Genomic DNA, 26,135 nt, shown 5'->3' with positions numbered 1-26,135 from the left:
TTGTGAGACCCAAGTTACCACAGCCATGGGCAAATTCATCCAAGAGTTCCTTCTGCACTTGCACAGTCATCAGGAAAGAGTCATCGACACTTAAACGTGATTTCTCACATTTTAATTTTGGTCGAGTCTCCTTAGATTGAAAATGTCACCATCAGTCCCGTCACTAAAATTGATTCCATTTTCTCCAATAGAGAACTCATCAGATGGCATTGCATAGAACCTTATACTAAATGTGGGGAAAGAGCATGGCATCATTTCACAACACTGATTAGAGGAAACTTAATTTAAGAAAAAAATGACAAAGAAGACAAAGGGGATTTAATGAACTGCCACCAATAAACTGGGATTCTACTTATATGCAAATATCAGGGAAGTGCTTGATTTCCCTCAGAAAGCAGAAATACAAGATTTAAGAGCAGTGAGGCATTTTAATAAAACAAATAGAAACTGGCTTCCAGTGTAGAATGATCACTGTGTACAAGGCCTCAATTCAAGGCAACTGGCACTGAGAATTGTTTTACATAAATAGTGATGACGTCTAAATGCATCATTTATAATTAAATTCAGACAAAATATTCAAGAAATTAGAGTTTTGGGGGGGGGAAGGTGCATTGAAAAAATGATTCCCTTTTGCAACAATGAAATGCAAGGGATAAAGAGTCAAACAATACTTCAAGCAAAATTGTTTATGGTACTTTGCAGCTTAAAACTGGCTCTTGGAAAACTTAAAAGATGGACAGACTGTTCATAGCAGGAGTAATAATGAGGAAAACAATGGTCATTATAAACTGGGGACCAATGGAATTTGTCAGCATTATTGGCAGTGCTTTCTGTTCATGCATAGGCAAGGCTTCATCTCAACCTTGTTAAATTTAGGGTGCTTCTATTTGGAGAAAATCTAACAAATAGTCATAGTAATGTCACTTTATGGAATAATTCTACATCTTATGAGATAAAACTTTCATTCCAATAGAGCTTTAAAGAAAAGTAGATGCTAGGAGTACGTCTGAAATATCAAAAGATTTTAAAAGGTGAAATAAATACTGAAAACTAATAGTGTGCCATTTTGTGCAGAAATTCAAAATTGTAAGAGCATTAGTATATTGAATGAACAATGCATAATGCCAAAGAGAATTTTTACCTGAGTGCTTCAGTATTCTTAGAAGAGTGTACACTCACATAAATGGTCTGGTAAAGGATATTGATTAAATAAAGAAAGATTAAATTCTCCTTCCGCATACTCCATATGTTATGCCTGTGCCTCTCTCAGTAAACACCAGCACAGAACCTTTTTATGATTGATCATTACTTCAATTAATCTAGCAGGATGATTTAAATTATTGATGTAGCAACCTTTTTTTATTAAGGTTAACCAATTGTTAATCCTGTCTTCTTCCAGATATTTGTTCTTCAAACACTAGTTCTGTTCAGGATGTCGATATCAACTTACCTTATTATCATCCATGACGGTGTTGAGAGATTCGATCCACATAGGATCTATGTCACCATCTAGCACAATCCACTTGGGACCATCGTGGGTTATGTTTGCTAGTTCACGCATAATATTTGAAAACAATCCTAAAAATTTAACAGAAAATGAAACCACTTACTTTTGATAAACAAACAATTCAGAGAGATACCTGGGGCGAAGAAAACATCACCAGCCCGTGCTGAGTACAATTAGAGCTTCTTCTTGCTGTAATTTTACTCATAATCTCCTTTTCTTAAGGAAAAAGGTACAGGAGCTGGGATTTTATGGTGAGGCTGTACAAGAGATTGGTGAGATCACATTTAGTGTATTGTGTGCAGTTCTCGTCGCCCAACTAAAGGGAGGATTTCAGTAAAATTGAGAGAGTGCAAAGAAGATTTACTAGCCGGGTCTTCAGGAGTTGAGTTACAGGGAAAGATTAAACAGATTAGGACTCTATTCCTTGGAGGGTAGAAGAATGAAGGGAGATTTGACAGAGGTTTACAAAATTATGAGAGGTATAGACTGAGTAAATATGAGTAGGCTCTTTCCACTTAGATCAGGAGAGATAAATACAAGAGGACGTGCACTTAGGGTGAAAGGGAAAAGGTTTGGGGGCAACATTAGGGGGAACCTTTTCACTCAGAGTGGTGGGAGTGTGGAACAAGTTGCCATCTGACTTGGTAAATGCAGGCTCACTCTTAAGTTTTAAAATAAACTGGATGGATACATGGATAGGAGAGGTCTGGAAGGTTAAGGAATTAATGAAGGTCAGTGGGACAAGCAGTATTATGTTTTTGGCAAAGACTAGAAGGGCCAAATGACCTGCTTTCTGTGCTGTGTTCTATAGTTCTAAATAATGGTAGCACTCCCAGTCCACGTTTCCATTCGACTGCACAAATATCTGATACTGACGCTGAAGATGCTATACAATTGCAGTGATATCGACTGAAAGCTCATTAGGTTATTAAATGAGTTGTCATACAAAGGCTTAAACAAAATGCAGGGACACTGGCCTACATTCAATGTTAAATGCCCAAATACAGTAAAACCCCTGGTATCCAGCACCTATGGTGATTGGTAGATACTGGGCAAGTGTATTTTCTGGTTGCATGAGTCTTACTCTCACAATACCTAACTAATACATCTGCATTAATTATAAACAGTTTAAAATAAAACATATATATATATATATATATATATACTTTACTTACACTGAACAAATTTCACGCGCATATATGAAAAAAATCCTGAAAGCATTTTACTTTATATTCACTCATTCTTTGGAAACATTTAACCATTGCTGCATCTACAGGTTCCTCCCCCTCCACAGAGCTACCCGAAAGATTACAGATAAAGACTCTGACCGAGGCAACTCTTTCTAAGCAGGAACAAGGAGACACTTTAAGAGAGAGTTCACCCCCCACACCCCCCCCATTGGTGAGTAACATCAACCAGCTCTTCATCCTGGTCGACACCATTGATGTTTCACACAACTTTATTCAAACAGCTGATATGAGCAAAGCACGACCAAGGCCCTCCCTCCGCTGGCTGAATATTTGCTCCCAGCTTCACCAAAGGTTTATGTGTTACTTCAGAGAATATTTATTGACTTTTACAATTTTAAACTTGGGAATTTTAAAATCTATTATTTTCTTATTTATTTTATTTATTTTCCTCAATTTTTTTTGCCGGTTGCTTGTGGTTGCCTGAATGTCAGATACGAGGGCCTTTACTATAGTTCATGTTCATTCATTCCATAAATAAAACAAATAGATGGATTAGCTCTGCTTACTAATTTATAGTGGGTCATATGGGATGGAACCAATTTATATAGCTGTTACACACCATCTTTCCATTCTCTGGTGGCTGGGTTGATGATCCCAAAGAGCTCATCATTTGTAACTGCCTTGGGATTAAGATCAGCCCAGACTGGTCGTCGTTTCATGTTCTGATAAGTCTTGTACAAAGATTTCAGGACCTGAGTCTTGCCGGTTCCAGCATTTCCCACAACAAATACGGAATGCCTCACTTCAAGCATCTCTTCCAATTGAACAACCTACAAAAAATGGATTTAGCAATAATGAGCCAAGAAACAAAGATTGTTCATACAATAAAACGTTATCACTGATATCTCAAAAGAGCTTTACATTCAATCGATAGGTATTACAGCCCGAAGATGTTTGTGACACTGGAGCAGCCAATTTATACACAAGATCCCAGAACAGGCATAAAGGGAATGAATGATCAAATGTGCACCTCTTGACAAATCCAACACCTCCAACAGCACTGAATAGCTAGAATGGTGTATTCCCAGCATGCAATTTTATAAAGCCTTTAATAAATTGATGACATACCAAAAAATAACTGAAGGATGTTGCTTAGAATTTAGTAGCGATTCATTGTTCACAAAGTTAGTAATCAAATCTTTCCCCTCCATTGAAACCTAAACTTAATGTCGCAACCATAGTTTTTAAAAAAAAGATGATTATTATTTACAATAAAGTTACCCTGCCATTCACGCTTCAGTGAAAAGTGAGACATTTGCATTGATGAGCAAGTCACCAGTGTCATTTCAGAATCTATCGTGCAAACAATCTGTGTATATTTTTTTTTGAAGAGGCTCTCAAGCAAAACTAAAGCCAGGAGTCAATCTACGTGAATGAGAGTCAACTGGAAGTCGTGAAAATTCTTACATTTGAATATCAGATGCAACTTTTTAAAAACACCAAAATATTTGTTTTACACCCCCGCCAATTTTTCGAGGACTTTTTCAGTTCTTCCCACTGTACACTTCTCTCATGGAATGCCTTTCATCTCTTGACACAACATGAGGAAAGATGCTTGCTTCTAATGCCAGAATCAACACAAGAAAGGATTAATTATCTTGTGATTATGTACAAATTGTGCATTGGTGAATTGGTACACTTAAGGTTGGTGGACACACTTGGACAATCTAATGGCGACCTATTTGTCACATGCATGCAGTGCCCAGTACCTTGCATCTGCAAGGAAGACAGTCAGAATGGCAAACGCAGCTGGCTGAACAGCCTGACCATCATCCTCCATTGGCATGCAGAATAATCACTCGTATTGCAGACGTACATTAGTTGTCTCTCTGATGCTTTTGTGAAAAACCTGGCAGACATTTGCAAATGACACACAAAGGTCCAAAAGTTTCTGCAGGCAGAGAATGTTTACAGTGATGGTGGCTTTGAGAACCAGTGATCAAGTGTATCCGGCAAATCTACTGGCAGCAGATCACCAAGGAAGTTGCCAAGACCTGACACGGCATTTGAGCCAACGGGCGCATTGGACTACAGACATAGCAAGGGAACTTTAAGCCTGCTCGATTTCAGACTCAACTCTTCTTTCCTGCTTCACACCTATAATCATTAATCTCACTCCTATTTAAAAATCTGTTTCCCTCCAGGTTAGATCTCCAGCGACTCTCAGCTATTGCAGCTTGCGGGATAACAGAATGGCTGCCCACTGTGGTCCTAAACTGAGGCAACAACTGCATAGTTGGTGAGGTGACACACTCCTGTGTCTCCAATGACTGAAATTCTCAGTCATTCCAAATGACCAACAGTGAGAAAGACCAGAGAATCTCAGGAATCGGTGGGGGTGTTTTATTTCTCTCCCCTCCACCACACCCCCCCCAAACCAAGGAAAATTATGAGTCTTTTCTCTGTCCACCTGAGTCTCTATGACCATTTGTATAAAATCTCTAGAATGCAACTATTTTATAAATGCTTTTTATTTTGTCGATGAGTACACAAGAAAAGGAACATGACAGTTCAGCACAGAGATCCTCATTCCATCAGCCCATCTTGTTCTCAAAAGCCAAATCAAAAAGAGATGCAAAGAAAATTGCATAGACTGTCTTCAATCTGGCCGCATTGAACAAGATGGAAGTCGACTACAGACCACAGCAAGGGCTCAAACAACAGATCCTGAGGTACCAATCAGAAAACAGTACAAAGAGAATAAAACGATTTGTGAGGGGGGGGGTGGGTGGAAGGATGGGGGAGGGGGCTGGGAGGTCACATAAAGGGTTAACTGCTCAGCGCATTCATCACTTGGCTCCATTCAGTCAATCTGTACTCAGTGGCAAGGTGGGCAGGAAAGCAGGTGCACAAGCCTCCATTCTCCAGCTCAGTACATGGAGATGAGGGGGTTGGAGGGTTATGGGCAGAGAGCGGGAGGGTTGAGCTAGTGGAGTTGTTCAAGTGAACCGGTGCAGACTTGAAGGGTCGACATGGCCTGTTTTCGTGCTGTAAACGGTTATATGGTTATATCCCTGCACAGATACAGAAGTCAAAGACCAGCTGAGGCTGGAGGAGATCATCACTGGTGGTCTTTTGGAGAACTCCTAGCCAAGGTGGAGTGCGTTCAAGCCAATTTATTTCAACTCAACACTATCCAAATGCAGGATCTCAACCTCTAATGTTGACCATCCCGCTACCTCCACAGATGCTGCCTGACCGGTTCAGTTGCCACAGCAGTTTGGTTTTCTCCAGATTACAGCATCTTTTGTGCACTCATTTCTTTTGATCAATGAACTTTCAACCATTAATTTCAGCTGAAACTATAAAAGGTGATCAAAAGAATAAACAGAATTAATCCAAGAACCTAGTACTTACTTTTAAAATAAAGTTGTCCTCAGGCTGCAATTTAAGGTCCACAGTGGACTGCTTCACGTGCCCTTCAAACTGATGATTTCTCTTCCTGGGAACGTCCAGTGCAGGGAAGAGATCGCTAATCAGACCCATGAATACAGGCACATCATCTGTTACTATCTTTGGTACGTTAAAGTCCCGAAGAGCTCTCATGAGGACCTGGTCTTCAGGGCGATCTGGGTCACCCCTCTTCAGCGAGCCAGCCACAACCAGCACAGATTTGATAGCACGAAGCCCCCAGTCATAATGATCCTAGAAAAGGACAATGGCTGAGCTAAACAAAACACGTAACTGATCAAGAAAAACAACACAGGATCCAAAATAAAAGAGAGAGAGAACTACTGTCCACTGGCAGTGTTTGGAATATCCCAAAACACCATCATCGAGAACGAAAACCAAGTCACAACTGCTGAAAAGATCCTTTGGAACTACAGGTATACACATAATCTAGAGTTCTCAAGGAAGCCAAGACAAATCAGAAAACATTTCAGAAAAATTGTTAAGTGGTTTATGTTACAATATGTAACAACCTCAATAGTTATATGAAGTGTTTGTTCATTATTTTTATAATGGCAATTTCCAATATTTGTAAAATGTTTAGTTAGAAGGGGATAATGCCTTTTGAATGCAGTAAATTAACTTTATGCCAAGTCACTTATGGGCTCGCTCTGAATATCACAAAACCATTTCATCCCAATGGTGAAACAGATCTAGTGAGAACCTTATCAGCTTTCATCACAATTTCTTTGCCTCAGGGCCCCTTTTAATCATGAAAATCATTTTTACATTGTAATTTTATTGGAGTTAATACTGAACTTGTCTTCTGAATTGTTGATTTTTATCAATAATTGATTGCATTTGCTTTTCGGATTTCTGTCAGAGGTACAGCTTCAGTGGAACCAAAATCAATAATGATGAATCACTGAACTCTCAGGTGTGCAGGAGGCAGTGTAATCAATACCTGCTTTTATTAGGCTAAGTCTCTATTGGTCCCACACCATATTACCTTGCAATAGAATCAGTGAAGTGTCAATTACATTTGTGCAACTCAAGCAGAATCGAGAACTATAGAGACAGGCGAAACCCCACCTGTAAAACTGGCACAAAATACATTTGCTTTGAAGGAACATGGAAGGATATTCAAGGAGAGCCCTTTAAAACACAGTTGGCGTGGTGGTAAGCGCAAGGCTCTTTTTTTTAAAAAACAGAGCCAGCGATCGGGACCGGGCTGTCTATAAGGGGTTGTACGTTCTCCCCAGGTCTGCATGGGTCTTCCCCGGGGACTCCAGTGTCCTCCCACCATTTGAAACATATCGGCGGTGTAGGTTAATGGGGTGCAAATTGGATGGCACGGACTCATGGAACGAAATCGCCGATTACCATGCTGTATGTCTAACATTTAAATTTAAAATAAAGCTTCTAATTGTGATGTTCCAATTAAGAGACTCCCCTAACCTCCAAAAGTTATGGCGGCAAGATACTTTTAAAAAAAAAAAATCATTAAATGGCTATTTCATGAATTCATTTATATTGCAGCTTGCATTATTTAGTTGTGAGATAATGAAGACCGTCAAGAGGACAGGGATTGGGAGAGGCGACAGAATTTGCATCCAAATGAACTGCATCAAAGGAAAATGTGATCAAGGTTTCTGAAGAAGATAAAGTTTAGTATAAAGGAACCAGACCAAATAAAACTTAAATTACAACATCTCAAACCATGATAATGTCACAGCGCCACAGGGAGGTAGACATCAAGTAAAGAAAAACTAAACTACTTAAGTGTGAAAGACAGTAAGACTGGATCTGATTTGTATGCTTGAACTGCTCTCACTGTGATTAGGACTGTTCAGTGTGAAGTATTGGAGAAGGAGTAATGATTTCCATAATATAATTCGCATTTACATTTTGTAAGTTAAGAGGCAGACAGCAAGATCAGCAGTGTTCACAAAATCAGATAAAATTTTTTAAAACTCTTTCAACACGATAAACCATTCTGCCACACCTGTTTGGAAAGCAGTTCTTTACAAAGCTGATACAGGGTAAGGAACTTCCGGGCTAATAGCCGAGCTTCAATGAAACCTTCAGCAACCAGCATTATTTCACAAATCAATTCAAAGTCTGGGACCACCATAGCACAGGGTCTGGAAAACAAATCAGTCAGTGATCAACAGTAAAATGCACATCATTAGAATATTCTTGGTCAGCATCGATAACAATGGAAATATTAATAAATTCTTCATATTTCAAGATGATTCCCATGTCAAACTCTTTTCTCCATTCTTGTAAACCCTGATTCTCATCCTAAACACACAGCTGGAGGAACTCAGCAGGTCAAGCTGGATCAGAGGGAGAAAAAGAACGGTCGATATTTCGAGGCAAAACTCTTTAGCGAGACGTGATTTAAAAAAAGTTTCCATTCTTTTTCTCCCATGGTCGTTATTTGACCTGCTGGGTTCCTCCAGCAGATTGTGCTGACCTTCAGATCCCAGAGTTGGAGGTCTGTGTGTCACCACAGTTCTCAGCCTCCCTGGAGAGAAATTTACAGGGACTGAAAACTTGCAGTCTTGCGGGGATCATCTGGTGTCAATTTAGTCCTCTCCAAAAATAAATTTGACATGTACCGGTTACTTTCCCTTTACGAAGTTTATGAGCACTGATACCCAAGAGTGTTGTTCAGAATGATATACTGCCTTCTGAATCCTGCTGTTAAATTAATTTAGGTTCCTTGAAACTCGAGAACAAAGGAATAGATAGAGTACAGCAACTGATCATTTCAAAGATGTAGCTTAGAATCATTAAAGAAAAAAAAAGTTACTTTGCTGGTCTTTTATATTCAACACATTTCCAAGCAGTTATAATTTATTCAAAATCAGTTCTTGAAAGTATGCCTCAAGGAGAATCAAGACATGTTGGTAAATTTGAATTATCAAAATAGTCTTTTATAAAATATGATACAAGAGATGCGACTGTTGGCAATTTGCTAAAAATACATAGTGCAGCTTGCTGAAACAGTGTTGTAATGAGATAAATCATCTTCATCATTTGTATTTCAAATAGAAATGTTACATGGGGGCTGGAAAAAGATCTCGACAGCATACAACCTTGCTGTTTTCAGAACATAACAACGTATGGCACCCTGAATACATTAAAACATCCTAAACTTCAAAAGGGTTTTAGGAAGGATGAGCAAAACCTCAGTTCATGGAAGGCTGAAAGGAGGGAAGAGGGGGAAGAGTGGAACAGGGAAAATTCCAGAGCTTAGAACTTGAAGAGGCAACCAACAAGAGTGGAATTGTTACATCAAGGGGGCTCATGAGACCAGAGCTGGAAACATGCAGAAAACTCGGATGGACATCGTTCTTAGAGAGGAAGAAAAAAAGGCTAAGGCCTTGGTGAAATTTGTAAACATGGATTAGAACCTCATCAACAAATTACTGTTTGGCCAGGGGTTGTTGTAGGTACAAAAGGATGAGGGAGACCTCAAAGAGTCATTTTGAATGCTGACAGGCCTGGACAGTGTAGATGTAGCAAGGATGTTTCCCATGGCAAGGGAGTCTAGGACAAGATGTTATAATTCAGGATAAAAGGCCTTCAATTTCAAACTGGGATGTTGAGGAATTTCTTTAGCCAGAGTGACAAACCTCTGGAATTTGTTACCACAGTGGCTGTGGAGACCAAGTCGTTGGGTGCATTTAAGGCAGAGATTGATAGGTATTTGATTACTCAGGGCATCAAGGGTTACGGGGAGAAAGTCGGAGAGTGGGGTTGAGGGATCAACTCTTGACTGGAATAGCGGACTAGTTTCATAGGCCTACTCCTGATCTACTACTTCTCTATCATGTGATCTTGTGAATGAGATTCGCTGTGGGTTTTGACTGGGGCAGCAGAATGTGGGATGATCGAATTTATGGAACCAGCCAAGAGTATCGGAGGAGCTAAATAAACAAGTAGAAGGTCATGGATGAAAGGTTCAATAGGAGATGGTCAGCTACAAGGGAAGAGTTGACTAATGTGATACGAGATGGTCTTCTGAATGACTTGCACTTGTCAGCTTGATGCCAGTCTTAAAGTAAATGCACCTTTTCTGATTTTGCCAAATCCCAACTTCTGGAACTTTACCAATTTTGGACCTCAATTTTCAAACCATTCTTATCCATTCCATTACCAACCTGAAGCAGTTATGCTCATGGTGTCTACAACATTTTGAAACAGACACTTCAGATGATTATATTCCTGAGATAAGATCCAGTTTTGATTAAGTCCTTTTCACATCGTTGTTCCAAAAAAGCTCTGCTGCATGCATTTCAAAACCTAAACCCCACTCTATGGTCATTCCAGTTAATAAAGGAAATTGTGATCCCCTACTAATATAACTCAATCACATTTATATGCCTGTGACCATACTGATTTGTGGGCACTGACTGGTATAATCCAATATTCCAGCATTTAACCCATTAGTCTCTCTGACAGTGCAAACCAGGAATGCACTGCTCTCCAGGTGTGAAGGATCCCCTCAATCTCCTCTAAAAAATTGTTTTATCCTTTTCTGGTTTAATTTATGATAAAAACAAAAAAAAATTCCTTTTCTATCCTATCCATCCTTTGCAATTTTCAATTTTATATGTCCCAATCATGTATCCTCTTAACCACTTGTGCTCCAGGCAAAAAGAAAGACATGGCTTCCACAATTTCTCCTCATTATTAAAATATTCCATTCCATGCAACATCTTGATGAGGTTCCACTGCATCCACAATTACATCCTTCTGATACTGTGCTGACCAGAACTGAGTTCTGATCAAGGTTTTACACTTGTAATTTTTGCTCTGATCCATTGTATTCATTGACTTAACTAATGAAGGCCAGTATGCTATATGTCATCGTAACCATTTAACCTACCTACACTGCCACCTTCATGGATTTTTGACCTTGCATTCAATAGTCCCGGTTTCTCAATAGTTCCAACGGCCTTACCATCCCAGCCTCAATACTATTCTCAAAGTTATCACCTCACATTTATTAGGATTAGACTCCACCCACCATTTCACCAACACGTCCATAGTACCTTGTAGCCTCAGACATTCCCCATTAAATAAAGCTATGAACTACAATTCTGCTCTGTATACTGAACTGAATTGACTTTCCTTCTATATTGCAGGATGGTGAATCAAATAATTATCTTGGTACACGGGTAGGGTAGGAAAGCAGAGAGGAAATTTAAGTGGGGAAGTTGTCATATGATTGGGTATTGTTAATACACGATGAGACCAATGTGAAGAATTTTCCGATTACTGTATATTTTGGCGTACAAGCTGACCCCCCTTTCTCAGCCTCATTTTAAGAGTTTTATGTTGTATCCGGCATATAAGTTTACCCAAATTTTCCCGCTGCCTATATATATATAGCCCCCACCCCCACCCCCCACCCCTAGATCGCGCAGATTGATCTGCTGGGCACTGGAGGTGATTGCTATCATGGAGGGTCCATCAACACAATGCAACACACAGCAAAAATATGAAGTGAGCTTTAAGTTGTAAGTGATAGAAATTTCCAAGAAAACCAACAACTGCACTGCTCCAAGAAAATTTGACATGCACGAGAAGATGGTAAGAGATTGGAGAAAGAAAGAAGAGTTTAAGGAAAATACCAAAAAGGCAATGTTCTTTGAGAAAAGGAATCATTGAGTTGGAAAATCATGAATGGGTACATGAATAGAGGCAAGATTACTACATAGTCACCCAAAATAAAAGAACATTTTCACTGCAGTGGGCCAAGTCACACCCAGACCTCAGATATGATTTTGAGGCTACAGTAGGCTGGTGCAATCATTTCATGAACAGGAAAATTATGGAACTATGCAAAAAAAAATCAGTTCATTATACAAACCAGCAGAAACTCCAGTTTGCATTGGCAAATATTAGAAACATGGACAAAACCCCCATTAGGCAATAAAACAGTGGAATGGAAAGATGTTAAAACTGTGAAAACCAGATGTACATGCCACGAAAGGACCAGGTTCATCGTGGTGTCATGATGCATGGCGGCAGGACAACGTTACGACCCATGGTAATCTTCAAACACAAAATTAAATGGAAAGTGAAGTTTCCTGCAGGTTTTCATGAAAAAAGATGGATGGATGAAAATGGTGTAAAACTATAGATAGACAATGTGTGGAACAGGCAGCCAGGCGGTTTAAGTAAAGAGATTTCTCGTCTGGGATATGTTTCGTAGCCACTTAACTGAGAACACTAAAAGTAGATTAGCACTGCATTGTAGCGGGCCAGGTCAACCCTGCACATGATGGGCCAAATCGCCGTAGCTAGCAGCCAGCGTGGCAGGGCACACAGGCAGAAGTTCCGCTGCAGGAACTTGTTGCCAGGGGAACAGCCAAGACTCACAGCAGCATCATGACATCACTCCCATGAGCCTATCGCCTCCCCTAAAAAGGAACACGCATGGTTTGAATAAACTGCAGTTACTGGTTTACTTGCTTGGGGTGGACAGCATTTATTTCAGCAACTCTGCCTTGTACAGTGCTACAAAATAATATTTACATGGCAGTTATCCCGGGTGGTTCAATGTCTATATTGCAACCTCTCACTGTCTGCTTGAACAAGCCATGTGTGCAAGGAATAGAATACATGGATGCTTAGTGCAGAAATCATTTACAAAAGGTGGGGAAATGCGTGCTGTATCACTTGATGTGCTGAGGAACTTCGTGCTTAAGCCATGGGAAAAAGTTAAAATAAAGACTTTGTGATAAGTGTGGTAACTCTTGTGCAATTGATGGCATGGAATATGATTTATTGTGGAACACTGATGACGAAGCTGAAGCCACATTCATCAGAAACAGACTGCGACCTATATGATGACTGTTTATAATCAGTGAGAGTATGCATGTGCTTGCCACCATCTTTGCTTCAGGTGACGATAGCCAGTGATTTTGAAGGGTTCAAAATGTGTTGTTTTCAATGAAAATCGGTTTCTCGACGGTTGACGTACAGAGATCAGCACAGATTGGATTTTGAGCTGAATTTAAGGTCTCATAAGTATATCTGGTGTGCAAGGCGACCCCCATTTTTTGAGAGATTCTTATGGGTTTCACGACTTGACATGTGCTGAAATAGACAGGAAATGCATGAAAAATAGTGGACCGATGGAAAAATACCAATTAACTGAAAGCATTCACATTTCATCCCTTGTATCACAAAATTGCATTGATAAATTTCCTGACTAGCATTATAAAGCTCATCATTTAAAAATGGGATCTCATTATTAAATATTTTTAGTGGTGTGTCAAACACAATCAGGTAGACGGTGTATTAGGCTGACACTTCCTCAAATTAGATGATTCATCATTTATTCAGCACATATCTTCATAATGGGCACTGGACGGATAGTGATGTCAAATAGCATGCAACATTTCTTTTAAGATAATGCACAAAATTATTTTGCAGAGATGAGGATCAGACTACGTAAATCCTAACAGGAAGGTTGAGTGCACAAATGAAACTGTATAAATGGAGCAGAATTCAACCTAGACCAGGGATTCCCTCACTCCTCCCATCTACACCAAACCTGCTCCCAATTTTCTTTACTTTGATCCTCCCCTCAATCTCTCCACCCCAGCTAATTTCTCCAGCCTGTCATCTCCATCCTTGACCTAAATTTACCATTCTCAACAAGGGGGCCCAAAAGCTTCCCTTGGGGGCCACAGCAGTTTGAAGTAAAAGCCTTGCTTTCGTTTCACCTCAAGTAACACAAATATTTTTAATGATTTTTTTTGTACATAGGAAGTAGGAACAGGAGTAGGCCAAAAATGACCCATCGAGCTTGCTGCGCCATTCAATAAGATCGTGGCTGATCTAATTTATGACCTAACTCTACCTACCTGCCTTCTCCCCATATCCCCTAATTCCTCTATCATGTAAAAATTTATCTAACTGAATTTTAAATATGTTTAATGAAGCAGCCTCAACCACTTCCCTGGAGAGAGAATTCCAAACATTCACTACTCTCTGGGAAAAACTATTTTTCCTCATCTCTGTCCTAAATCTACTCCCCCGAATCTTGAGACTATGTCCTCTCATTTTAGTTTCCCCGGTCAGCTCAAAAAACCTTCTTACATCTATCCTATCCATACCCTTCATAATCCTATATGTTTCTATAAGATCTCCTCTCATTCTTCTGAACTCAAGCGAATACAATCCTAGATGATTTAATCTTTCATCATGTCAACCCCTTCATCCCAGGGATCACCTAGTAAACCTCCTCTGGACCGTCTCCAAAGCCAGTACATCCTTCCTCTAATATGGAGGAAAGAACAGAAAAAAAAACCCTCGACTTTCTCACAGGGAAGGGAGTCCATAAACTTTGAGTAGAGTCCTCAGGGGGTCATAGCCAAAAAAAAAATGGCTGACCTAAACAATCCCACAAGTACAATCACTTATTTGCCAGTTGCCTTCCACAAGCATTCTTCCCATGATCCCACCCTTCTCTCAATTCTCTACAATATCAGAAGTTCACGAATGAAAAGATCTTTATGCACATTTCTGCAATACATTTGGCTTTATTCTTGACAAAGGGAAAAAAAATAATTGGCAGGCGTCCTTATACAAAACTGCCATAGATTCCACATCCCCTGCACCACTCAGTCCAGCAACCAATTTTATTAACTGCTCACCTTGGTAACCAGAGGTATATACTGAGTTCATAAAACATAACATGCTGTGACATTAACTTCAGCTGAGAATGTAGTCAGCACTGTTTCAAGTAGGAGGTGATTCAAAATGGAATGACCTCATGCTTTCTGGAGAATCTGGTTTACAGCGTCTGGGGATTGACCAACTCTACTCAGCATCAATGTTGTTCACAAAATGCATGTCCCATATTGCGTGGGCAAGTAAGCATGCCTGTTCTGTAGAATCCTATGACAACCATAAAATGTATTTCACCTCAGACAGTGTGCGCTCATGAAGCGGAAGGATGGTTAGCAGCAGGTTCTTGTGTATATTCCATGACACTCTGCAACAGACGTCGAGCAGTAGCTCTACACTTGGGGGATAATTTGCAAGGCAACAGTCGGAGACCTGGGACTTCCATCAATCCCAGTGGGTTTGCACTCACCGGAACAGAGCTTTCAGATTCTCAGGCAGTTCTGTACGCCCTGCATATCCAGGATTCATTGTGATAAAGATCCCAACAGACAGAGTCAGATTGATCTCCTCACCCATGAAGCTGAAGTGGGATTTTCTGTCTCGGATTGCATCCTGAATTGATTTCACCTGTGGGAACATCAACGCAGTGATGTGAAAAATCACTCCCAATCATGAACATCGCCATACCATGAGAAAATCCTTAACTGAGAGAGTAATATGGGCCATGATTCAATGTCTCACCCAGCAGCTTCAACAAAGCATCCCACCATCAGGACTGCTCAATGTCGACACTAGAGACTTCTGCTGTGATCTTAGAAGCAGAACTTGAGCACGGAACCTTTTACACTGAAGCAAGTGTTCCATGAAAGGACACAGATTTTGGGACCTATTACTTAACTATTTCCGTGAAGGAAGAATTAACTCCCAAAATCAGGTCCAGCAAGGAGAGAATAGCTAATGTCTGATTTTTTTTTTAAAAAAAAACCTCATAGCACAGAAAGAGATGAGGGTTGAAGTTAGAGGCTGGGGTACATCTTTTCACAAGGGGGCAGGTGAATTATTATCCAGTTATTCTGGGCAGTAAAAAACTGGAGATACTTCCATGATAGTCGGCATGCTCATCAATCCAATGCAATTTCACTTCTTACTGACTCCATGGCCTTAAATAGTTGAAATCAAAAATAGGAATCTGTTATAAATGCCCTGATGTAAAACTCCAGCCAAATGTCAATAACCCAAGGACAAGAATGTTGCCAGTGAGGACAGAAGACACATATATGAGGAACCAGAAAAACAAATAGGAAATGCTTTTGTTAAAAATAATCCTTTTTCGTTGACAGGGATGCACCTTCCTTATCTTGGGCTGCTTTCAGAAGGTGGGGATGAAGTTTTTAGCTTGCCTTATTGTAATGGATGAGTGCCTATAAGCCCAGAGGCTTGTGGGATTAGGGAATTAGAATTGAATTTAAACAGGATGAGAGTTTGCTACTGTATACAACTTCTGTGCCAAAAGAATACAAGCTGGGAATAGTTACTAAGCAAAATCAGAAAATGTTAAAATTCCATCAGAATTCAATTGAACTTTTTTTTAAAAAGTCATGAAATGGTAACACCTAAAATTTCTCTCTCCCTTGAGGCTGCCTGGCCCGCTGAGTGTTTTCTGTTTGCGTACATGATGAAGGATGCACTGAGTCCTGGCTGTGGGGAAAGACTGGAGTCTAGAACCCTTCCATGTCCAGGGATTGAGGGGCTGGGACCGAGGGGAAGAACCTCCAACTACAGAGTAACGAGTGGCAATGGGGCTCAATAGAGAACAAATGACACAAGGTACATTGATGGAAATGTATGATGGTAATATATGGGCTTCGGAAGGCTTTCTATTTTGCACATCATCTTTGCTTATGGGAGGGGGGGGAGGAGAATCTTATTTTTTAAGCAACTGCAGGGTATTTTTTTTTAATGCCTTATTTAAGCATGTTGCTGAGCATCAGTAGATGGCTCCCTCTCGTGACAGCCTTACCAAAATGAAGGAGACAGACAGATCACAACTAACTGTACAGAGCTCGGCTACCAGAACCAGCAATAGCCTCACAATTTCAGAAGTCTAATTATCTCAGTTTTACAGCATTTAGAAAATATGCAGGTTTTATTAATTGCTCACATTGTCCAGCATCATACTGCCATTTCATTTAAAATGATGTTCAGCGATAATACTCAGCATCACCACACACGATAACAATTTGGCTGAAGGCAGCTTCTACAAATTAAGACCAACTTCCTGGGCACTCAGACAAATTATCATGGAATGGGATGCACTGTTTGGAAAGGTGGTGGAAATAGATTTGATTATTACATTCAAAATATAATTGAAATTCTCAATAGGAGACAATAGGAGTTCATGTTAGTTACATGAACATGTAAAGTTAGAGTTCCAGAAACATGCAAAGAATCAGGCCCTTTGGCCCATCAAGTCTGTACTGATCATTCTCCCATGATCTCATCAACTCCTTTGGTTTCTGCCTCTCACCTGCATATTTTGGAAAATTTACAGAAGCTAATGAACCGACAAACCTGCATCCTTTTGGGATTCAAGAGGAAACGAGTGCACCCCATGGAAACCCAGGCAGTCATTGAGAGATCGTGCAATCGGCACAAAACAGCAGTCAAAGTCAGCAATGCACACAGGTTTCTGGAGCTGTGAGATATTGGTTCTCTCAGCTATGTCACTGTGACAATCTTCTATGCTTCAGTGATTCCACAGCCCAAGAGGATTATAATATCCTACGACATCCAAACGATGTGGAACATTAAAAAAGCCAAAAGGCATCAACTGTGTTCAAAACGGTCAGCAATAAGGTTGGGGATGAAGATTAAATTGATGAAAATAGAAAACAATTGGGATCACCGAGGGACTCTGAATGGGTAATGTGCTTCAGTATTCAGCTTACGACCCTTCCTATCCGACTTCCAGCCTTCTGAACTCAGACAGGTAAAGAAACTGGCCAAGTGGGGCAATGAAAACAAATGAGATGGGCAGCAAAATGCAAAGGAAGCAGCCATGAAATTACAGAATGTGGTGAGCAAGAGATGCAAAAAAAAAATGGCCAAACCATAGTAGATTAATGTTGGCAAATCCAATGCACCACAAATGTCAAAATTAAAATCCATACACCTCCCACAATAAAAGGGCGTTGAGCAAGAAATCAGAGCAATAATTGGATGCAGGACAGAGAAGATGAGTTTGAAACTGTATTATATTTCAGTCAAATAAATGAGATGATGATTCATTGAACCAATGGCTATATGCTGAGATGATGTATAATGAGACATGGCGTCAACCAGGCCCTTACCTACCAGAAATTAGAAGAAAGAGAAGACATTCAACGTACAAAATTCTGATAACGTTCAACATGTTGGATGAGGCTAGAGTGTCTCTTGAACAAGATATGGCGTGAGATATATCAGCCTTGGATTAGAGAAAATTCTTCATGCAGGACACGGCAAGCCTGAGGAATTTTCTACCACAGAAGGAACTGGGGGCTGTCACTGAAGATGTAACAGATGCAAAAGACTAAGGAGTAAGAGATAGAGGATTAGCCATGATTGGACGAAATAGATAAGCAAGCTCAGAGAGCTGAATGACCTACCCTTGATCATCTTTTCTCTGCTGCTTCGCCTCAGTGTTAAAAAATAACTACAGGAACATGGATTCTGTGGCTGAAGGTCAGAGAAAGTGTCGTTTACAAACTAGAAAATAAAGCGCTGAGAAATTAATAATTTTCATCAGGGAATAATAGGGGTTTTTTTTGTTTTTGACTGATAACAGAAGACAGGAAAAAAAATGCGCTAAAACCCTTTTTGAAAACAGCTTTTTTTTTTAAACCAACAACTTGATTAAATTTGATGGCAACACGATAAGTCAACTGTATAAAATTCACATTTTCATTCATTTTGCTCTCTATTGATTGCAGTTTTAAAAATGTGCCTACAGACCTGGGACGGAACCCATCAATCTGTGAGATTCATGAGTTCATTGATAGCAGAAAAAGCTGGGGGGAGAGAAGTCGGGGAAAATGAAGGGAATGAAAGTTGTTTTGCAATTAAATATATTCTCAAAGAAAGGAGATACAGTTTGAATGAGTTGGCAATTATCTTCACCAATTTCAATTTTGCTGGTCGGTTAGAGCGCCAGCAACCGGGACCAGGGTTCGATTCCCACGCAGACTGGAAGAAGTTTGTACATTCTCCCTGGGGACTCCGGTTTCCTCCCACCATTCAAAACTTATCAGGGTTGTGGGTACAATTGGTGGGGGGTGCACAGGCTCATGGGCCGAAAGGGCCTGTTACTGTGTTCCTTGTGTAAATTTAAACTTGACAAAAGAAATTGCATTGCATACCTGAAGATTTGAAGGATGCATTTGGAAGTGGTTCCCAGATGTTACAGACAGAAGCCGTCCACCTGTGGGTCGCTTCTATCATAGCAAGACATCAGTCTTCAAGATTGATGATCAGCATACTGGCATGTCACATGAGATGCATATACATTGCAAAATAATCATAACTTGCCTTTGCCATCAAATTGAATCAAAAAGGAACAGTTTAAAACAATTCATCAGCAAGTTGTTGGTGGGGTTTGAAGTGCACTGTGCTCAACAATAGCAGCTCTTTCCTGCTCAGTCCCTTCATTCAAAGGGGGGGGGGGGGGGATATTTCTGCCCCCCCCCCATCTATTTGAAAAGCACCCATCTTTTCTGATCCTTATAACTGAACCCATTTACTCCCGCTCCGTTCAAAAAATAATCATCCTGCTTCTCCCTTAAATCCCATTAAATATGTCCATTCTCGCTCATCTCCATTAGATTCAAGATTCTTCAGGAAATAAAACAAAACATGTATAACACAAATTTTTTTTAACCCTACCGTAAGGCAGACAAAGATTCGCCATCAGCAGAAATTGCCCAGCGCCCCTTAAAATCAGTGAAAGAGAAGCAAAAGTGTCCCTCAGAGTCACTAGCTTCTCCGCAGCTACACAGCCTGCAGTCCAAACCAACCCGAGCTCCAGGTCCAAACCTCCGACACGATCAAGAAGCCTGCCTGTCTTCGCATTCCAACACTTAAGCCGATGATCAACAACAGAGTAACCGGTCCAAGAAACACTCCATTGAAACTCCAATGTTCAAGAACATAATGCTGCTGTCGTGTTCGTGTTCACACGCAAGATAATTGTGTTGATCACTTTGCATGATCCAAATTCCCAGCTTCAGATTTGTCACTCTCAGCATTCAAATGGGTTCATGTAATAGGTGGCTCCATATGGATTCCAATTGGACTCCATATGGGTTCATGAAATAGGTGGCTCTATGTGGTCTGCATCAAAGTTTTGCCAGTTGATTGTAATAACACTCCACAGATTCAAGGACAGTTTCATTCCAGCTGTTATCAAACTCTTGAATAGACCTCTATTTAAAAAAAACTCGATCTCACAGACCTGCCCTTATTATGACCTTTTGTGGGGATACAACCACTGGACTGCCTGCGCCTGTCAGCCTATTGCAGGGGGCAACCCACTGTATCTGCGGGGAGGTAACCTGTCAGGCTGGCTCCACCTACTCCCTGCCAATCACCGGCGCAGGCAGTCCGGTGGTTGCATCACCACAAAAGGTCATAATAAGGGCAGGTCTGTGAGATCAAGAGATTCCCCCCCACCAAATAGAGTGGAGATACAGCGATCCCCGTGTGATCCAACCACCCAGTCCACCTGCTGCCAGAGCTGCTGAACATGCAGAGTGGAGATACAGCGATCCCCGTGCGATGCGACCACCCAGTCCCACTGCTGTTGGCTCTGTACAGGCTTTAAATAGCCTACGGGGTCTGGGCCCAAGATGGTGGCGCCCACGCCGGCCCTTGTGCAGGCAGTAGAGAACATGGAGCCAGAAGAGATACTGCACCTCGTGTGCAAGTTTTAAGCTAATTAAAGCCTTCATAGTTTGAGCCGGTTTATTAGCTCTGCAGCACATCACACCTTTGCACTATTTTAACAGTTCTTATCCACATGCACAATACTCCGAAGATTTGTTTTATTAGCTCGCCTAATGTTAGCTTGTCTGATTTTCTGAGATTTCCCGCTTTTGGTTCATTCTGCTTATTCCTTGAAAAAGGTCTCAGGCCCGAAACATCGGCAACATATCTTTGTCTTTTACGGATGCTGAAAGACTGGCATTTCGGTGTGTCATTACTGTAATCACAGCATCTGCAGACTTTCGGGTTTCACTCTATTTTTGCACTCAAGGGTTGGGTTAATTTGCCTGCAGGTTTTCCATTGTATCTCAGTGCATGCAACAATAAATGATTTAATTCAATCTTTTAGCAATGCTGTGCAAGAAACCATTTTCTCGGCAGAGCTAAAAACCTCTAATTTCCTTCATAGTGTTGTTTGATTTTGATCATGGAGGCTTTATTTTCTGCAGCGGAATCCCCTCAATGTAACTTTACAGTAATTTATATGATAACAAATCTGCTGCCAATGCTCTAATGCATAGTCAGCTGTGCTGCTACATATAGCTATGATTTATTAGACAGTACTCAATTCAGTGTCAAATAAAGGGTCGAAGATATCAATCCTGAACATCACTGGTGATAATAAATTTACATCCCAGTCTGTCATCTATAGCAGAACTAGGTCTGCAAATTTGGTAAAGCTCCATCAGCAACAATCATGCACATACTGTCCCGCATTTAGAACGTAACAGTGGGCTGTAACCATCATGTGGGCAATCAGGCCTCGAATTCCAAATTTACATTGCTTAGAATGCCCAAAACAATCCCCAACTGCTCAAACACCAATTTCCTGACCATTTAGTTGTTCAAACGCTGCTTCACCTTGTCTCCTCGGATCCCTCGTTACCCACGCTTTCTTTGGACAGTTATTGCCTCGTCTCTACAATAATCAAAATCACTGATCTTACCAGAATGTTGATTGCTCCATTGTTTTCCTCCCTCGCTATCGCCACCCCTTTGCAGTTTTACCCCACGACTATTCCTACTGTGAGCACAAAAGCTTCCTGCAGTTGTCACATTCTCTGAGATAATTCCCTGCCCTCAATACTACACGAGATGTACAATTTACAGACGCGTGGTTTCAATTTTCTCTATTTCAGTGCAACCCACTGTCACCTACGTTAATTTTTAAAAAAAATTTAGACATACAGCACTGTTACAGGCCAATTTGGCCCTACGAGTCCATGCCACCCAATTGACACCCATTAACCTACACCCTGGTACATTTATGAAGGGTGGGAGGAAAGCAGAGCCCCCGGAGAAACCCACAAAGACATGGCGAAAAGGTGAAAACTCCTTACAGACAACACGGGATTTGAATCCTGGTCCGGTTCCAATGGCTGGCGTTGTAAAGGTGTTGCGCTAACCAAATGTGCCACCGATTAAATTCAGAATTAGTTCCCTTCGACTAAAGTATTCCAAATGTTCCTGTGCTTTCTTTCTAATTTGGCTCATATTTTTTTTTAAGGACTGATTGTTAAAATTATGGGGTCAGCAAGCAAATGAGTATGAACTGAATCATTTATCAGTGACTAAAATAATATCCTTGGATAAAAGAATGATAACACCAGCATTATTGTCAGTTACCCTCTCTTTTCACATTTTACTAGGTTAAATTAGCATCAAAAGTATTGCTCCAGGATAACTAAAGAATTTGGAAGAATGATTTAAATGCACGTCTCCAAATATCCCTTCATCAAATTAGGTCACTGGCCAATGAGGGAATTGATATGCCTTTGTTCCCTGATATAGGAACTGGACTCCCGTTTAAGCTCAAAAGCTGCATTTGTTAATGTGCAAAATATTAAATGACTGAATATATCTCCCTCACACTTGGAAGGCCAAATCACTATTGCCATCAGCTTGGAAGTGGAACAGAACGCAAGATCACAAGAGAAGTGGGAGCTGAAGTTTATAATAGTTGCAAGAACAGATATTTAAAAGAGAGAACAGAGAGAATCTTTCCCATTGCACAGATTCTAACACTTTCTCTATGTGGTGATACAACCACTACACTGGCTTACACTCCTACCACCAGCCTATTGCAGGGGGTAACCATTGTACCTGCAGGGAGGCAACCTGGGAGGGAGGCCCCACCTGCCAGCTGTCAATCACTGGCCTGTATAAAGACTCGAGCTGGTCCCTTTGGGAGCAGTTAGACACATGGAGGCAGAAGTGTACTGAGACATGGTGTGTACAAGTTTAAGCTAATTAAAGCCTGTTGTACAATCAGTGGACTTTGCGTCAGAATTATTCGTTCAGTAGCACTCACAATTTAATTAGACTAAATTGAAAGGAGCATGGAGAAGTTCCTCACGATCGAGAGACTGGATATCGACCCTCAGCACTTGGACGCTCCAGCATACTTCGAGATCTGGAAGCAAGTGAACGAGCCAATCATCCACACACAAACGGAGGTCATCAATACAAACCAGAAGAAACACATGGTACTGTGCACCAAGGTGGACCCATGCGCTCTCCAGGCTATCCGACACTGCACGAAATTCGAACCAGCAATGGCCATCCGAGAAGGCACGTTCCGGTCCCCAACAAACACAGTCCACGCCCGGTATCTGCTCAGCATCAGGGTATAGCAACCAGGTGAGATGGCAGATGCTTACCTGGGGACACTGCAAGAGCTAGCACGCCCGTGCATGATTGAAACTCAAGTGACTGCTGGCCAAGTAGAGCAACTCATCCAACATGTGTGCGTGCGAGGGCTGCCATCGAGGGTGACTCGACAGAGACTGTTGGAGGAGAATAATGCTTCCCTTGCCAGGATCTTAGAGCTGGCAGAATCATTCGTGCACAGCGCTCACACTCTACTAAAATCCCATCCCCAACCTTAAAGGAAGGTAGAAGAGAGACCAATAGCACACATTGTTTTGTCATTTTAGAAAAATTCCACTGTGCTGGATCTCATCCAATTCCACCAATTATTTCCCTGTAACCTATTCTCACTAATTCCCCTGATTTTTTCCAACCACCCACATACACAGGGTGATTTAGAGGAGTTAATTAACCTGCCAACAAGCTAATTTTTGAGATACAAGAGGAAATCAAGGCACCAAGTGGAAACCCATGAGGAACAAAAAAAAGCTCGACAAATAGAGCTTTGGAGGTTTGTATCAAAACTACCGGTAAGTCACCGGAGCTGTGAGGCAGTAATACTATCTGCTGGGCCATGCCATACAACAGGTCTGTCAGTGACTTTTAAATTTGGCCTCAGTCTTTCATTTTGGATTACATCTGGGTGTTCCATTTTGCCAGAGAATGTCAAATGCAGCGTTTAAAGAGACACATCAAAGGTGCAATTTGAAGATTAATGTTGGGGAAAAAAAAAGAGAAAGGGAATTGAATCCAAATTGGGTAAAGCTCACTCTTTGGTTCAGTGATTCCTTCCTGAATACTTTGGGGATGGTGAAGGTGATAAATGGATAATGTGGAGCTTTCAAGAACCCTGGGTGAAGGAGAGATGGAAGAGAATGCAGTCTTGGTATCACCCTCCTAAAGTCCTGATGCCATAAATTCATTAGGACACAGAAGGAGGTCATTCATTGCCATCACCCAATCAATCCCATTGCTTCATTCCTGTCCTCTTTAGTTCTGCAAATTAGTTTCTCTCACGTTCACACCCAAACTTCTGAAAGCTCCAATTAAATCTGCTTCCAACACTTTAATATGCAGTTCAATCTCTCCTTTACTTTTTGACGAACATTTGCAACCTCTGACACTTGAACCTTGAAACAGATCCTATCAAAACAGATTGCACTTTCATTGGATCTCCTCTCAATCTTCTCACAAAAAAAATGAATCGAGCTGACTTGATTCATCTCTGGAACTATGCTAGTGAATCAATTGCACACGTTCAAAGACCCATCACAACCTTCTGAAAGTATTTTTTTTAAAACAAAAATTTGACACATTCACAAACAATTAAACCACCATAAGGTTTTAATGCAACTTCCCTAGTTTTGGACTCTTATTTGAACCCTAATGATCCCATTTGCTTCACTCACCATTACCTACTATTTGAAACACTTTTTGTGTGCAAACCAGTGGTTCTCCACCTTTTTTTTTCCCCACTCACATATCACTTTAAGTAATTCCCTATGCCATCGATGCTCTGTGATTGGTAAGGGATTGCTTAAGGTGGTATGTGAGTGGGAAGGGAAGGTTGAGAATCACTGCTCTAGGGCCAGTTGTTACTGAAATATTTTGCTTGAGAAAAATGGTCATTGGCCCATTTCTTTTCGAGTTATGAAACCGTGCACATAACGAGACAATTAGGGATGATTAAAATAGTGGTTTTCAAACTTTTTTCTTTCCACCCACATACCACCTTATGCAATCCTTCACTAATCACAGAGCACCTACGGCATAGGGAATACTTAAAGTGGTATGCGAGTGGAAAAAGGTTTGAGAACCACTGGTACACATCTGGACCTGTGTCCTTGTACATCCTTTGCAATTGTGTCATTTAGTAGTTTCATCTTATCCCTTCTACCAAATAATGTCATTTCACTTTTCTCTATTTAAATTTTCACTGCCACTTGTCTGACTATTCTGCCAGGCAATATCCATTCTTTCTCGGTCCGCAACTACCTTGCTGATTGTTGACTTCATCTTCAAGTTACATCTGGAAAGTCTCTTTTTTTCCTTTGCACATCCAAGTCACTTTTATTTAAGAAAAATGACCCTGGAACTGACATCCTCGGCAACACCACTGACAACTCACATCCAATCAGAAGAACAAATATTTACCCATCTCTCCATGCCTATTTTCCCTGCCTATTTCCTTTCTACATTTTTTGACACTGATCCTTTAATTCCAGAAGTCTTCATTTTTATGGAACATTATCAAATTTATCTGAAAATCCATGACAACAATAATATTTTCTTCATTAGCCTCCCTACCTAATTAACTCAAGTTTCTGCATGTGTTCATTACATTTTCCCTGAATAATTGTTCCTAAGAAGCTTTCCCATCACCAAGGTTCAAGTAACCCAACTATTTTTAAAAAAAATTTAGACATACAGGACAGTAACAGGCCATTTTGACCCACCAGTCCATGCTGTCCAATTTACACCCAAGAGTCCAAGCCGCCAAATTTACACCCAATTAAACTACTACGGTGGGAGGAAACCAGCGCCTCCAGGGAAAAACCATCCAGACGTGGGGAGAACGTACAAGCTCCCTACAGAAAGTGCAGGATTCGAATCCCAGTCCCAATTGCTGGCGCTGTCAAGGCATTGTGCTAACGGCCTGTTGG

At 40.8% G+C, this 26,135-nt stretch overlaps 1 protein-coding gene across 6 annotated transcripts in view; it reads right to left on the bottom strand.

Annotated features, from left to right (window-relative positions):
* Window positions 1-26,135, bottom strand: part of dnah9 (dynein, axonemal, heavy chain 9) — a 380,785-nt gene that overhangs the window by 283,474 nt on the left and 71,176 nt on the right. For all 6 annotated transcript variants that reach the window (XR_011354703.1, XR_011354704.1, XM_069929513.1 and 3 more), the window contains exons 21-25: window positions 15,275-15,432; window positions 8,153-8,291; window positions 6,115-6,402; window positions 3,317-3,527; window positions 1,451-1,578 (exon numbers count right to left, since the gene is read on the bottom strand). Coding sequence is in view for 4 of the 6 variants with exons in the window: in XM_069929513.1 (XP_069785614.1) it covers window positions 1,451-1,578; window positions 3,317-3,527; window positions 6,115-6,402; window positions 8,153-8,291; window positions 15,275-15,432 (924 nt within the window). In the remaining 2 variants the exon portion in view is untranslated. The remainder of the gene's footprint in view (window positions 1-1,450; window positions 1,579-3,316; window positions 3,528-6,114; window positions 6,403-8,152; window positions 8,292-15,274; window positions 15,433-26,135) is intronic.

This window comes from Narcine bancroftii, chromosome 3 (assembly GCF_036971445.1).
Source record: "Narcine bancroftii isolate sNarBan1 chromosome 3, sNarBan1.hap1, whole genome shotgun sequence".
Taxonomy (NCBI): domain Eukaryota; kingdom Metazoa; phylum Chordata; class Chondrichthyes; order Torpediniformes; family Narcinidae; genus Narcine; species Narcine bancroftii.
The sequence above is the reverse complement of the archived record's forward strand: the minus strand, read 5'-3'. Positions and strand labels throughout refer to the sequence as shown.